The sequence below is a fragment of the Periophthalmus magnuspinnatus genome, chromosome 4, assembly GCF_009829125.3.
Source record: "Periophthalmus magnuspinnatus isolate fPerMag1 chromosome 4, fPerMag1.2.pri, whole genome shotgun sequence".
Classification (NCBI taxonomy): domain Eukaryota; kingdom Metazoa; phylum Chordata; class Actinopteri; order Gobiiformes; family Gobiidae; genus Periophthalmus; species Periophthalmus magnuspinnatus.
The window spans coordinates 21291269-21306478 of NC_047129.1; the positions used below are offsets into that span (position 1 = coordinate 21291269).

General features: G+C 39.5%; 1 protein-coding gene across 1 annotated transcript in view; it reads left to right on the forward strand.

The window, feature by feature from the left end:
- slc5a9 (solute carrier family 5 member 9) overlaps positions 1-15210 on the forward strand; it is a 28186-nt gene that overhangs the window by 6750 nt on the left and 6226 nt on the right. Inside the window, exons 6-11 of the mRNA XM_033965671.1 lie at positions 84-189; positions 3505-3585; positions 4679-4884; positions 5330-5465; positions 7493-7600; positions 7901-8051. Coding sequence (XP_033821562.1) covers positions 84-189; positions 3505-3585; positions 4679-4884; positions 5330-5465; positions 7493-7600; positions 7901-8051 — 788 coding nt within the window. The remainder of the gene's footprint in view (positions 1-83; positions 190-3504; positions 3586-4678; positions 4885-5329; positions 5466-7492; positions 7601-7900; positions 8052-15210) is intronic.

Sequence of the window (15210 nt, forward strand, 5' to 3'; positions counted from 1 at the left end):
CATTAGCACAAATGAGCTGAATTATTTTTGATGCAACGAGTGACAGCGTTATGTCAAGGATAAGCACCTGTTTTTCTGTACAGACAGACATCTTCTCGGGTGCGCTCTTCATCCAGGTGTCTCTGGGCTGGGACCTGTACCTGTCCACAGCTGTACTCCTACTGGTCACCGCGGCATACACCATCGCAGGTATCCTCTACACTCCTTAACACCTCAAACAAGACATCAGCTCTACAATAGGGCTCCCACAATTTTTATTTCTTCATCAAAAACATATAAATTCACATTCACATCTTTTAAAAAAATCCAAGCAATAGTGTACAATTACAGTAAGGCAATAGAAAATTTTGATTGTCAAAAAGACATGTCCTGTAGATTGATTAGTTGGCTAAAAAGGAGCGTGACAAAAGCTATATATATATATATATATATATATATATATATATATATATATATATATATATATATATATATATATATATATATATATAATATATAAATAAATAAATTTATATATATATATATATATATACATACATACATACATACATACATACATACACACACACACACACCCCCACACACACACACACACACGCACCCCCACACACACACACACACTATATAAAAAGTCTGTATAGTAAAAAGACTATATAAAAATCTCACTGTTTGATTTGAACTTTTTGAGGTCAATTAGGATTACTAAAATTACTTAATTATTTCCTAAATGCCAGAATAATGAGAGAAGGATTTTTCATTACTTTCTTCAAAGTCAGAAGTACAGTAAGATTACTATGCATTTAAACAATTTGGGCAAACCCAGATGATGATGTCATGCCTTTCTGATGGTTTATTGACAACATTTGAGTTAATTAGAGACACACCTTTGGATGTATTTGAAGTTACAGCTGAAACACACTGCTTCTTTGTGTAACATCATGGGAAAAAGAAATCAGCCAAGATATCAGTGTGATGGAATTTTAAGTATATTCATGTTGTGTCTTTAAAAGCATTTGATCTGTGTCAGTCCGTCAGACCCAGACAAGACATTAACATGTGTGAAGGCTCTGTCTCCATCTTCCAGGAAAGTCTTTGTTGTCTTGTCCTGGTGTTACCATTCCTTACACATTGGGTGTGTCTGAAAAACTTCAGAGAATCTTCAGACAGTATGAGATTCCTGTCTTTTTCAAACCTACAAATGCTTTAAGACAAAAACTGGTTTACCCAAAGGACAAAACCCTGAGCCACAAACAAAGTAATGTAGTCTACTCCATTCAGTGCATAATGAAGAGTGCAGTCAGCCTTACATTGGAGAAACTAAACAGCTACTCCATAAGAGGATGCACCAACACCGGCGGGAGAGTTCCTCTGGACCCCAGTCCACCGTGCATCTCCATCTCAAAGACACTAACCACTCCTTTGAAGATAGTTAAGTTCAGATCTTAGCTAGGGAAAAGAAATGGTTTAAGAGAGGAGTTAAAGAAGCTATTTTTGTTAGGAAAGAAAATCCTTCCTTAAACAGGAATGGGGACCTGAGACATAATCTCTCCCCCATCTATAACACCATCCTCAGACCCAGAACAATGAGAACAATATGTCGTAACGGTGGGTGTAGCGGACCAAAGAGTGCAGACTCGGGGCAGATTTACGGTGTTTATTTACAATGGTGCAGAAGACAGTTCATATATCACACATGGGGACAGGGAACGGGAGGCAGACCAGACGGGCGTAGTCCAGAGCGGGCAGGAGACATCCAGGGCCGGAGCACGACAGGACAAGACGCAGGAACAGGAAGGACCGAGCAGGAGTAATCCAGCAAGCGGGAGCCAGGGCAGGTGACGGGAAACAAGCCGGAGACCAAGACAGGACGAGCCAGGAGCTCAGCCCAGCTCCGGCAGGTGAGGGAGGGAAGGAGCAGGACAGGAGGTAAAACGTGGAGCAGATCATGACACAATATCAGGGTCATTAAGGGCTGAATAGAGTAGTTCCAGCTGAAATGGGAGACAATAGATGTTTACAGTTTCAGTGTAGTTAGCCCCTCCCTTCAGATAGGTATAAGGCAGTGGCCACCAGCATTCTGACCAGAACTGAAGACGCGGCTTGGATGAGCAGCGAAATATCTTCACTCTTACAACAATTTGTCCAGTTGACAGATTTTAACTTCGTCTTTTGCTATCCGTTAAAACAATTATACACAAGTATAAAGACAAAAACAGGAAAGAGATGGGTTCTGTGTCCCAGAGATGAACGTGCTTTGGTCCGAAATGTGCACATCAATCCAAGCACAAAAGCAACAGACCTTGTGAAGTGTGCCATTATCTACAGTCAAACAACTACTGTATCGACATGGGCTCAAAGGCTACTCTGCCAGGAAGAAGACATTTCTCCAAAAGAAACATTAAAAAGCCAGATTTCAGTTTGCAAATGCACACAGGGACAAGGACCTTCAACTCATAATGAGCATTGTTGAGTTTGGAGGAGAAAAGGCAAAGCTGGCAGGTCTGAGAATACCATCCCAACTGTGAAATGCGGGGGTGGCAGCATCATGTTGTGGGGTTGTTTTACTGCAGGATGGATGTGTGCAAATCACAAAATAGATGGCATCATGAGAACCTTCAGTAGAAATACTGAAGCAACATCTCAAAACATCTTAAAGTTTGGGAGTAAATGGGTCTTCCAAATGGACAATGACTTAGAGCATACTACCAAACTGGTTACAAAGCGGCTTAAAGATAACAAAGTCAGCGTTTTTGGAGTGGCCATCACAAAGCCCTGATCTCAGTCTTGTTAAAAATGTATAAGCAGGCCTGAAAAGGCACGTGCGAGCAAGGCGGCCTACAAACTTGCCTCAGTTACATCAGTTCTGTCAAGAGGGGCCAAAATTCATGCCAACTATTGTGAAAAGCTTGTGGAAGGATATCCAAAATGTTTGACAGTGACCCAAGTCATACAGTTTAAAGGCAATGGTACTAAATCCTAATGAAATGTATGTACATTCCTGACTTTGAAGAAAGTAATGGCATTTAGCAAACTGAAATAACGTTGGTAATCCTAATTGACCTAAAACAATCTGATTTCATGTCAGCCAGTGAGAAAAAAAAAAGTATATGTGTCTTTTTATATAGTGTATGTTTGAAATGTGGATACCTGTTAGACCAATCAAACTGTTTCTCATACCCTCAGACCTCCTTTCCTCTTCACTCTCCCCTGAAGTCCTCCAGGCCTGCCCACTTTGGCAGCTTTTTTGAATGTGGTTGTGGACGGAGTTTAGGTGTTTAGTCCCACTTTAAAGCAGATTCAGTCCCAGATCTTCAGCTATCTCACTCACCCTCACCCTTTTCGTTCTACTCTTGTGCATACAGATCTAAAGAAAATCATTACTTGACTAGTACAAATTTTGGTTGACTAAGACAACATCAACTGATTAATCAACAAAAGGACTAAAGAACTACAGCCCTTAATGTCAGATATCTACCCCATTTATAATGTTTCATTTTGGTGTAGGTGGCCTGTCTGCGGTCATCTACACTGATGCCCTGCAGACAGTCATCATGGTTGGCGGGGCGTTCTCCCTTATGTTCATAGGTAAGACACATACCAGCCTAATACTAGTAATATCAGCCATCAATAAGTCTATCTATTGAAAAATGCATTGATACTGAAATGACCGTATTGACAGTAGTAATAACACATTTTATTTATGTTGCAGTCTGAAAGGGCTACAGCTAATAGCTGGTGTATTGCTTTTTTCACATTCCAAGATTTCCAAAAAATTTTCGGGGGGTAGTACTCAGTTACATTTACTTGAGTAGCTTTTTAAAGAAATGCTCTTTTCTTTTCTAGCATCATACTTTTACTCCTACTCAAGTAATATTTTTATTGAAGTAACAGCACTCTTGTTTCTCTTTCCCTCCTGAGTAAGTCTACAAATGATAAAAGCTTTATATTGACAATATGAAATGATTTGAACATTTGTGTTTATTACACTACTTCTTCGGATGTGTTTTAGTTTGTCTTATTTTTGTGTCCATCTTTTGAAAATACCAGGTTTTGTGCATTTTTTAAATGTTTTATCCTGCACATTACATTCACTTGGAATAATCAGATGTTACTAATTTGTAGTAATGTTACTCTGTCCAGAAAACAAAATTAACCTTAACTCAAACCAAATCAGAAGACCACTGAGGCATTGTCCAGGATAAGAATTTACACATCAAAATAATGACATGTCCAAACAAGACATTCATTTGAGCTAATTTATTTACACAATGGCCGCAAACGAACAAGAACATTTCTTTTGTAGCCTTTCTGTCATTCTGGTAAAAGTAAAAACAAGGCTTATCCCACAGTGCTGCCTGCTCCTTCTTTGACCTGTTCATGCAAATTAAACCCTATGATCAATTAAACATAAAACGAAACCATTAACAAATTAAATCAGCAGAAATAATATAAACAATGACTCATTAATATGTAAAATGAAGACAGTAACCAAAATTTAACTTTAGCAAAAAAAAAAAAATAATAATAATAAAGTTAGCAAAAATCTTTTGGCAAAAGATATTTTAACTAAACCACGACAAATAGCTACAACATAATTTCTGGGTACTTTACTCACCTCGGATGGAGACAAGAGAATTGGTTGCTGAATATTTGACACTCCACATGTGTTGGTCCACAGCGTTCTCGCAGGTGGGCTGGTACGCAGGTCTGGAGCAGCAGTACCCGAATGCAATCCCCTCGGTCATGGTGCCAAACTCCACATGTCACCTGCCGCGCTCTGACGCCTTCCACCTGTTGAGGGACCCTGTGACCGCAGACCTGCCGTGGCCCGGCCTCATTTTCGGCCTCACTGTGCTCGCCACTTGGGTGTGGTGCACCGACCAGGTAAACAAGGGACCACTACATGTAACATTTGAGACAAGTCTAATGCATCACTTCTAAGTCCGCTCCGGTTCTGGAAGTAAATTTTCCATTACTTTTTCCCATAGATTTTTTTGAAAATTCAAATATTAAGTCAAAAATAGACAAAATATTTTAATAACTTGTGGTTTATAAAGTTTCAGAAACTGATTTTAAATAAAAGGTAGGTCTTCCATTTTCAAAGCTTGGAATGCTCTGATGCTTCCCTCCTCAGGTGTTTTGACAGTACACTATACACATCACCAAACTTCAGAATTTTAATCCACACATTTGCATGACTAAAGCATGTATAAACTTTTGCTTTTAGCTTGCTCCACTCCAGGCTATTACAGGCTCAATGGTAGCACATGTAAGAATCTGTTTTCACTTTGGTAACATAAATGCCACTACTGTGTATTTATGTGTGCAGGTGATAGTACAGAGGTCCCTATCAGCAAAGTCTCTGTCCCATGCCAAAGGTGGCAGTGTGCTGGGAGCCTACCTCAAACTGCTACCCATGTTTTTCATCGTGATGCCTGGGATGATCAGCCGTGCTCTGTACCCAGGTCTGATCCTTCCTCCTCTGTACCAACTACGTGTCTGTACATGTTATTGTCATATAATTCAATTCAATTCAATTCATTTATTTTTGTAACGCCCAAAATCACAACAACAGTTGTCTCGAAGGGCGTTCATGTTTTGGTTGATGGGGGAAACCGGAGTACCCGGAGGAAACCCATCCAGACACGGGGAGAAACATGAAAAACTCCACACAGAAAGGCCTGGTGACCCGGGGATCGAACCAACCTTCTTGCTGTGAGACATGAGTGATGGCACTCAGTCACCGTGCCGCCAAAACACAAAAAACAAAACAACAGGAAGAATCAGACACAACAGGAAAATCAGACACAACAGGAAAAATCAGACACAACAGGAAAAATCAGACACAACAGGAAAAATCAGACAACATAAGAAATCGGCCAGGCGAGGGGGAGGAAGACCAGACGAGGAGGAGGAGAGCCGGGCGAGGAGGAGGAGAGCCAGGCAAGGAGGAGGTCCAGCTGTCATCGGGACATCTGAAAGAGATACACTCCACAGGGGGAGTGGGACAGGGGACAACATGTGAATAGCATTGCTGATGAGAAAATAGGGCAAAGTAGAGGATAGTGGTCAGGTTGCCATACTTCCCCCAGCTAGTTACTCCTACTGCAGCTTATCTTATCCCGGGTTTTAATAACCCTAACTCCCTCACTAAGTAACCTGGTCATACGCTATACCGAAGAGGAAGGTTTTAAGCCTGGTCTTAAATACAGAGACTGTGGGGGCCTGTTTAACATCAGCAGGGAGTTGATTCCATAGCACAGGAGCTTGGTAACTGAATGCTCTCCCTCCCACTGTACTTTTGGACACTCTAGGAACCACTAATAGTCCTGCATTCTGAGAGCGGAGTGCTCTGTTTGGCTGGTACGGGGCAATAGCATCTTGCAGATAGGATGGGGCCATACCGTTTAGGGCTTTGTATGTCAGGAGGAGGACTTTGAATTTGATTCTAAGCTCAACAGGAAGCCAGTGCAGATATTTTAGTACAGGACTGATGTGGTCTCTTCTTTTAGTTCCTGTTAGGACTCTGGCCGCTGCATTTTGGACCAACTGGAGGCTCCTTATAGTACTTTTGGGGCAGGCGGCAAGCAGGGAATTACAGTAATCAAGTCTGGAAGTAACAAATGCATGGATGAGTTTTTCAGCATCGTTTTTAGGTAAAATATTTCTAATTTTAGTTATATTTCGCAGGTGAAAGTATGCGGTTTTACAAGCTAGGTTTATATGGGCTGTGAATGAGAGATTTTGATCAAATAGGACTCCAAGATTTTTTACAGTAGGGCTAGAAGCTATATTCACATTGTCGAGTGAGATTATCTGGTCTGACAGAGAATCTCTTTGACCTTTGGGACCAACGACAATGACCTCTGTTTTTTCAGGATTTAAGAGCAGGTAATTCAAGGTCATCCAGGTTTTGATGTCCTTCACACAGGCACTGAGTTTATCTATTTGATCAGTCTGATTTGGTTTCATTGATATAAGAGGTGTTACACATGTACAGTGTATGTTGTGATCATAGATTAAGTAAAGAAGTGGATTAAGTGAGCGTGTCGTCACCCATAGCGTTTGGCTCCAGCAAAATGAAACTCATATTTGCAATCCCAACTGCAAGTATCATAGCAAGCAATGAGCCAAACCGGAGCGAGGCTGTTGAAGGTCCTACCCGCATTGGTGGTTTAGCAGGAGGTGGACGCTTAGCAATGTTGTCAATCAAATCTGCTTCTAAAGCTAGCCGGAGCGACCTCAGTGAAAGAAAGTGCCTTGACTTGTCTGTTATTTATATTTATACCTTGATTTACAGACAAAATAGCAAAATAAAAACACCAGGATTGCGTAGAGTGGGTTAATATGAACATTTGAAGGTGCCCATGCTCACTTCCTATTTGGAACGTGGCGGCTAGTGGGTTAGCTATGTCCATTTATATATGCAGTCTGTTGTTCTGAATCATGCTGTTACATATAGCAGAATGGTGAGGGCTGTCTGTTGTTCCAGATGAGGTGGCCTGTGTGGACCCAGAGTTGTGTCAGAAGGTGTGTGGGGCGGCAGTGGGCTGTTCAAACATTGCATACCCCAAACTTGTGGTGGAACTCATGCCTTCAGGTCTGTATCTGTATCTGCTATTCGATTAGCTAGTTTACTCTATGATTGGCTGTGATGCTCTCCCTCTCTCTCTGATTGTCTGCTCTGTTCTCCCCTCTCTTTGATAGGCCACTGTACACTCCCTCTCTCTCTCATTGGCTGCTGAGCTCTCCCTCTTTCTCTGATTGGCTACTCTGTTCTCCCTCTCTTTGGTTTTCCCAGTATGTGTGGTCTGATACTAGTTATGCTCTCCTTCTCTCTGATTTGCTAGTCCATTCTCCCCCTCTCTCTGATTGGCTGAGGCTCACTTTGGTCTTGCAGGTCTGCGCGGCCTCATGTTAGCGGTGATGTTAGCGGCACTCATGTCGTCCCTCACCTCCATCTTTAACAGCAGCTCCACCTTGTTCACCCTGGACTTGTACCAGAGGCTTCGCCCAGCGGCCAGTGAGAGGGAACTTATGGTGGTGGGAAGGTGCATGTCTCCTCTACAATTTACATTTTACAGGGACCTCACTTCTATCTTGACATCTGACAGTTCTCTGATAGATGGTGTGCAGTGTTGGGCAGTAACTAGATTACTGTAATCAGATTACATTTAATAATGTAATCTGTAATCTAATGTAACTGTAATTAGATTACAGTTATTGTTCTAGTAATTTTTTGTTACTTTTCCCAAAAATATGTGTATCCATATATGTGTCCGTAAAATAGTAAAAAAAAAAAAAAGATAAAGAGGTAGCACAGGACGTCATCTTCTGGTGTCACACGCAAATCAGATATGAGCCAAAACAAGAGAAATATCTCTTTATAGAGGAATGTGAGTGTTGCCTAATAATGGTCTCAGTCCTGTCTGTCTCCCTTCACACTTTCTACTATGCTACTGTGTGTCGACTGCTTCATACAGAAGGTGTCCAAGGCTTTGAACCAGCAACCTCATGCATAATATAGCTATGGTGTAAATGAGTTTTCTGATTGGAGTGGCCTAAATAATGTTTGTGTGAATTTTCAGTAATTTTGCACCAAGTGTTTTTTCTCTCTACACTGTAAACCCGAACGGTTAAACTTAATTATACATTTTAGGCACTGACTACTCAAATGCGTCAAAATTGATGATTGAACTCTAAACATTTGGGGCATTTGAACAAATTTCCAGTTTTGATGTGATGATTGGTTTGACTTGTGACGTCACATACATAAGTTAAGTGCCCCAGTCTTTCCACGAGTTTGAACTCGCCGTCTTGATCCATTCGCTCAAGACTTAAGCGCAGAGATCCACGTTTTCAACAGCGAAAATTCTTCACATTGAGTCTACATATTTGGTAAGTAGTTAACGTTTCTTAAAAAAACACACACACACACATTGGCCAAGGTGTCTGAATAATAACTAAAATGTCAAATATTGTTACGATCCTTTGTTAAAGGCATTTGCTTTTACTTAAATTAAACACTACAAAATTCAATGTGCAATTTATCATCGTGGAACATTTATGCAAATGAATATCGAACATTGCTTAGTGAAGGTGAAGCGGTGCTGAGAAGAGCCACGGGTTTAGCAGGTGTGTGCTCACCCAGGTGTGTGTCCACACCCGTAGCAAAAGCAAACCAAAGACAGACGTGAATGTTGTTGAATGTATGGATTGAATGTATTGAGGAATTTGTGGGCTCTTAACAAGGATGAGGCTCTCATAAATTCAGAGATTAATAATCTATCATCTGTTTAAAGCTTTGAGTTTGACGTTAGGGAGTTTCCTGTTGTCTTGGGGACAAGTGCGGGCCACATTGGAGCTCGGCATTGATGCCATGTGGGTCCATTCAGATCTTGTTTGGTGACACTGAGCTTTGCTGCCTCTGAAGGATTGTTATACTTGGGGAATTTTCATGATGAGTCACACATAGGATAATCTACCTTCTCAATGCGCACGGTGCACGACAGCTCAATATAGAATAAGGCATTGTGTGTGGGCTACTTCATCAGTTCTAAATCTTCTTTAGTTCTTCAAATACGTGGGCCAGTGAAAGGATCGTATGATCGTATTATAAGAATTACTAATCGATCCATGCATGCAAACTATAGTCTAGATTTGAGTTGTTGCATCTATCTTGTATTACTCTTGATTCTTTTGTCTATTAACCAGTATGAAAATACACTCACCACAGTGGACACCAGCTAACTTTGCTTTCAGATTATATGAACAAATCTGAGTAGATTTAATAAAGAGCCTTTGCAGATTTTGAAGACAACTCGATATATTACAGGCTATGTAGCCCCCACGTTTAAGCCTCCACTGTAAATGCTGTATGGACATGAAGAATTTATGTTCCAATATTGCATATGCTTCAGACAATATTCAAGCATACAGACCTTCTTTGCAAAATCAGAGTAACACAAAAAGTCACCAGGAATGTGCATGTCTCATGAAGATGAAGTACACTTCAGTTCAGAAAATCTGTTACTGTCTACTGCTGATGAGTTGTGGTTATCACTTATCTTATATATAGATGATATTGAACTACTGGGCATATCAAGGAAGAATCACAAACTATGTGCTATATATTGATTATTAATTTACCAAGCCAGTATAGATCCGATCTTCATGTTATACAGCTAGCTTTGCTGTGCAAAGTAAGTGATGTGCACAGGTGCTGTTATGATACAGTGTTGTCACCTTTGTTAGAAGACCTTGAACAGGCTCTTGAACAAGATGGCATCTTCATTGAAGCACTTTGGCAGTGTGTCAAAGGCACAGTCTTTTGCGTAGAAGCAAATAACTCAAGTGCTCATGGGCTTCCAGGTTTTGTGGAGTGTTTTAGAGGGTCGTACGTCTGTCGATTTTGTTGTGCTACATCAGATGACATCCAGACCCGCTGAAGTTTCTGATGGAAGGTTTAGCATGAGAACCAGGGACCGTCATGATATCGTCATATGCAAAACATCACTCAAGGAGACAGTGAAACATGCTGAAGCATTTTTCTAAGATTTATTCCATTATAGTGGCCCCCCCAGAGGCTAGGCTGGGAGTGTGTTGAATTTAAGGCAATTGGTTTCTTTAATAAATAAGTTGATATGTTTTAAAATGTATTAAAAAGCTAAAAATGGTTCTATAATAACTTGCTAGTATTTTTTTTTTAATAAGTAAATTAGTAAAGAAACATTTTAAAATGTAAATAAATGTAGAAGTAAAAAAATAAACATAAATACATTTAAAAATACATGTACAAATAAATTAATTAATTATGTAAAAATGTGCAAATTTTTGCTTTTTAATCCTCCATATGTAAATAAATAAATTTATTTACACATTCATATTTCATATTCACCATTTCATTAAATAGATTTCAACATTCATTCTTGTATTTATTTCCAATTATGTCATTTTTGGTCCTCCATAGGGAACATGTAAATTTCTGGAATGTTCTATCATCTAAATATGTCATAATATAGTCTCTTTTTGTCTGTGTAATCCTTCATTTGTCCAGGTCTGATTCATCGTAAAAGCCAAAAGTAAAATGTGTCAACTGGACAAAAAGTTGTGGGAGCCCCAGGCCGTAATTTGCCCATGTCTGGCTTAGCCTATAAAATAGGGAGCTATTGCAATAAGTTGAGGCGTGCTGGGATACAAGAGGAAGCTGTTAACTCTGGAAAGAGAAGTAAGAACAACCTGGACAACCAACCTCCACACACCTGCATCAAAAAAAACAAAAGAGCAGAGCTGAATTATCTGCCACATTTCCCCCAAGGTGAAGATGGTGCTACCCTGGAGGAAATGAGGCTCCAGATTTTAAATGAGTGCATCAGCAGCTGCATCTGAAGAAGGTTCTTGTCTGACTTTTTGCAAAGTACCTTTGCTCTTAGACAAAAAGAGGTGGTCACCTATGACTTGGCAGTTGTTGATATCTAGGAGCACTGGCCAGCACTTAAAATGGAGTCACAGGTAAAATGTACATTTTTGTAATATAGTATTAATGTTAAAGTACTAAAATATAATAAATATAATAAATGTTGTGTGTTTTGTGCACATCTGTGCAGAATTTCATAGAGTAACCAATGTCAACCTGAAAATCCGTTCGTACTCCAAATTCGACCAACATTTTCAATGTCTTCAAAGCTTTCTGAGAAAAAAAGCCATCTCGTCCAGGTAAAGTTTCGGATGTCTTGGGCCGGCTCCTCAGCGTTTATGATCACCTGGTAAGTATCATATCTTACTCATCTTCTTTTCGGTCTCTGCCTCTGCTTCTGTATCCCTCTCCTTTTCCCCTTCCCATCTTTTCCTCTTCCTCTTTCTCCCTTGCCTTTATTTTTTCATCTTCTCTTCTCTCCCTTCACTTCTTTTGTTCCCTCCTGCTCCCCTGTCCATTCAGTTACTGTCTTCCCTCCTTTCCCCTCTCTCTTTTTCAGTTTCCTCTCATTCTGTCTTCTCCTCTACTTGTCTCCTTTCTCCTTATTCTTCAGTTTCCTCCTCCTCCCCCATCTCCTTTCTTTTCCCTGTCTCCCCCTCTCCTCCTTTTCCAATGTCTTGTCTTTCTTTTTTCACCTTCCTTTCTGTAATCTTCAAAGCATAATTATAATCTTTAACATTACCATGTGGCCTTAGTTCTGATGAGACCTTAATGAGGCATTAAATTTGTTCTTTTTAAACAATGTTTGAGTTATATTTTTGACATCCTTCACTGTACCAATTCATTGTTGGAGTTCTGCTTTATAAAGCTGCTTAATAAAAATGTAATAAAAAAAATGTTATGATTACAATTTGTTTATGTATTAATAAAACTGCATATAGAGTATTAGATTAAATTTTAGTGCATTTACTAAAAGTCGAGTCAGTACTGGTCAAAAAAGGTTGTAGTAAACAGTTAAAATGTCTACTACAATTACAAACTACTTAAATGTTTACAGTATGTACTACTTAAAGATAGACAGTTTGTTAACTGACAAAACTGACTGTATACTACTATGCTAAACTTTTAAGATATGCACCACTTAAAGATAGACAGTTTGTTTGCTTGAAAAATGCATTATTTGTACTAAAATGTTTTGACGTAATCAGTTTCATCAATTTTTTTAAGTAGTCCTAACTTGTCAGTTTTTACAGTGTTTATATAAGTTCATTAGGATCTGAATAGTGGACATTTATGTTTCCACAGGCCAAAAGTTAAAGAATATGACTTGGATCCAATTGACTTGCATATTTTGAGGCCTATAATTACCTATCCAAGTTTCATGCCAATTGGACAATGTTGTATCTTTTATGTGTGTATGTATGTGTATAGGGGGCGCTATTGTGTCCTGTGGCCATGTGCATTTTTCTTTGCTCTATTTGCGTGGGGATTTCTGTACCAGTGGCTCTTTAAGCCAATGCCCGTGGTTGTGAGAAGTCATTAAAGAAACAGGAAATGTAGGTGTTTTTTCCTGGCATGCTACGGGCAAAAACAAAAGGAGCGTCTAAAAAAATAAGATATTTTTAAAACTGCAATGCCTCTATATATGGTATGCTAAATCTGAGCTGATTTAGGCTAAAACGTAGGAGTAGAAACATGCAAAAATGGTGACGGATTTTTGATTTGGCCGACTTCCTGTTTATTATTTGTAGGCTTGTCTCGTGGAGCTCTATGCATGTGCCTGTGTCATAATTTGCCTGTCTTAACTCCCATAGGGGTCCACTTCTAGGTGGTGCCGTTGAGTCATTTTGTGTACACCATGTAAAATACTATTGTAAGAGTTCATTTTTGACAAAGCAGGTGCACTCTGCCCATGATGGTGTTTTGGTGAATGTGTAGTGGGTGTTTTTCTCTCTTCTGCCTGATTAGAGCCAAAGCATCATTCACTTTGAATTTGGATGATGCTACAGCAAAGACTGTAAAAATTAGAGCATGGGTGTCATTGGCTTTTATGATCAGAGGCTGGTCACTGAATTTTCTGCAAAGTTTCAGTAATTAATCTCAAAGCTTTTTTTTTTTTTTCTTCTCCCCATTGTAAATTTTGGTGGCACTCTCACACTAATGTTATTAGTTGTTTGACATCTCAATGTAATCAGGGTCATCCAGTGTACAGATGATTGAAATTTCAACACAGTTGGACTAAGCATGTGCATGTACAATATGTTTAAATGTTTTTAGGAGTCTTTGTCCCCCTGTTGGCCAACCATGGGAAATGGCCCATGTGTATAATATATTTTTTGCTTGATGTCATGCATAGAAATTCCCAAATTCTATCCTAATCCGATAATGTTAATATTTCATGTCTATGGTAGGGAGTGATTCGAATTTGAACTCTCTAGGTCAATGGCTGTAAGAAGTTGCCAAAGATAGAAATTGTTTTTCGCCGACATGTTACGAGCAAATCGTAACGAGTATCCAAATATCATGCTATGCTATGGCATGCTATGTTATGCCACATTTGGCCAGCCTGTTTCATTTCCACTAAGGGGTCCATTTCTAGGCAGCACTGTGGAGTTGGTGGGCATCGGACATTCTTGCAGTGTCTATTTTGTCGAATTTTTCACCGGACCGGTTAATCCCAAACCTATTTTAGGGATTTTTCATCGATGATAAGGGGGTCAGAAATGCAATCTCCTGCCGAGAAAAAATAAAAAACGCAAAACAAAGAACAATACCCCTCACCAGTTACCCTTGAAGTATAAGTAACTGGCGAGGGCCAATAATAATCATACACTGGACTTAATACTTTTTGAGACAGTCAAAGCACTTTATAATGCATTATTTACTCACTCCACACTTAGAGGTGGTTAAGACACTATTGGGGTAGACTGACAGAAGCAAGGCTGCCAATCTGTGCCATCAGACCCTCGTATCATCAACACACACACACATTCATATCCCTCTGTGTGAAATTAGGGTCTAAAAGAAAGTGTAATTAGAGTGAAGAATTCATGCTTTTTATAAGTGAGTTCCAGAGCAGTTTTTTGGGGTTTTTTTTGTGATCCAGAATACACACTTCTTCAATAACTTACAAAGATGTGAGTCTGGTCACAAGTTAATTTCCCTGTTTTCAAATGGGTGTGATTGACAGGTGGATTAGCCAATTGGAAACATGCATGATCCATCTGTATCAGAAAAAATAAAGGAAAAATAATCACAGGCAGCTGAAAAATATGGCAGATTTCTACAGAAGCAGTGAGCCAAGCACTAAACTCTGTCACTAACACTGTTAATCTAAGGTGAGATAAATTGGTGACCAATGAGCTCCTTTGCTTCACGTGTCACTGAAAAAAACAAATATGATTGCATTATCACGTTTAGCTGGGCTTGAGACGTGATGGAGCCCGTGGAGACCAGACTGATATCAATCTGTATAAAAAATACAGTTGTCTTTCTGTATTTGCCAGGCAAGTATGATTTGTTTTTTTCAAAGTAACTTAAAGTAATCAGTAATCAAATTACTTTTGAAATAAAGTAAGCAGAGTAGTAATTACATTACTTTAACAAGGAGTAATCAGTAATCAATAATCACCAACACTAATGGTGGGTCACTAGATTGACAGGATGGTCTTTAATGGCAGCCATACCAAACTGCTGCTGCTCTCCTGAGGGAGAAGGAGAACACTTGTTTGTGTTTGTGTGGTGTTCTTGTTATCGATGGAGACCAGTATGGCTTTGTGATACGTGATGATGGT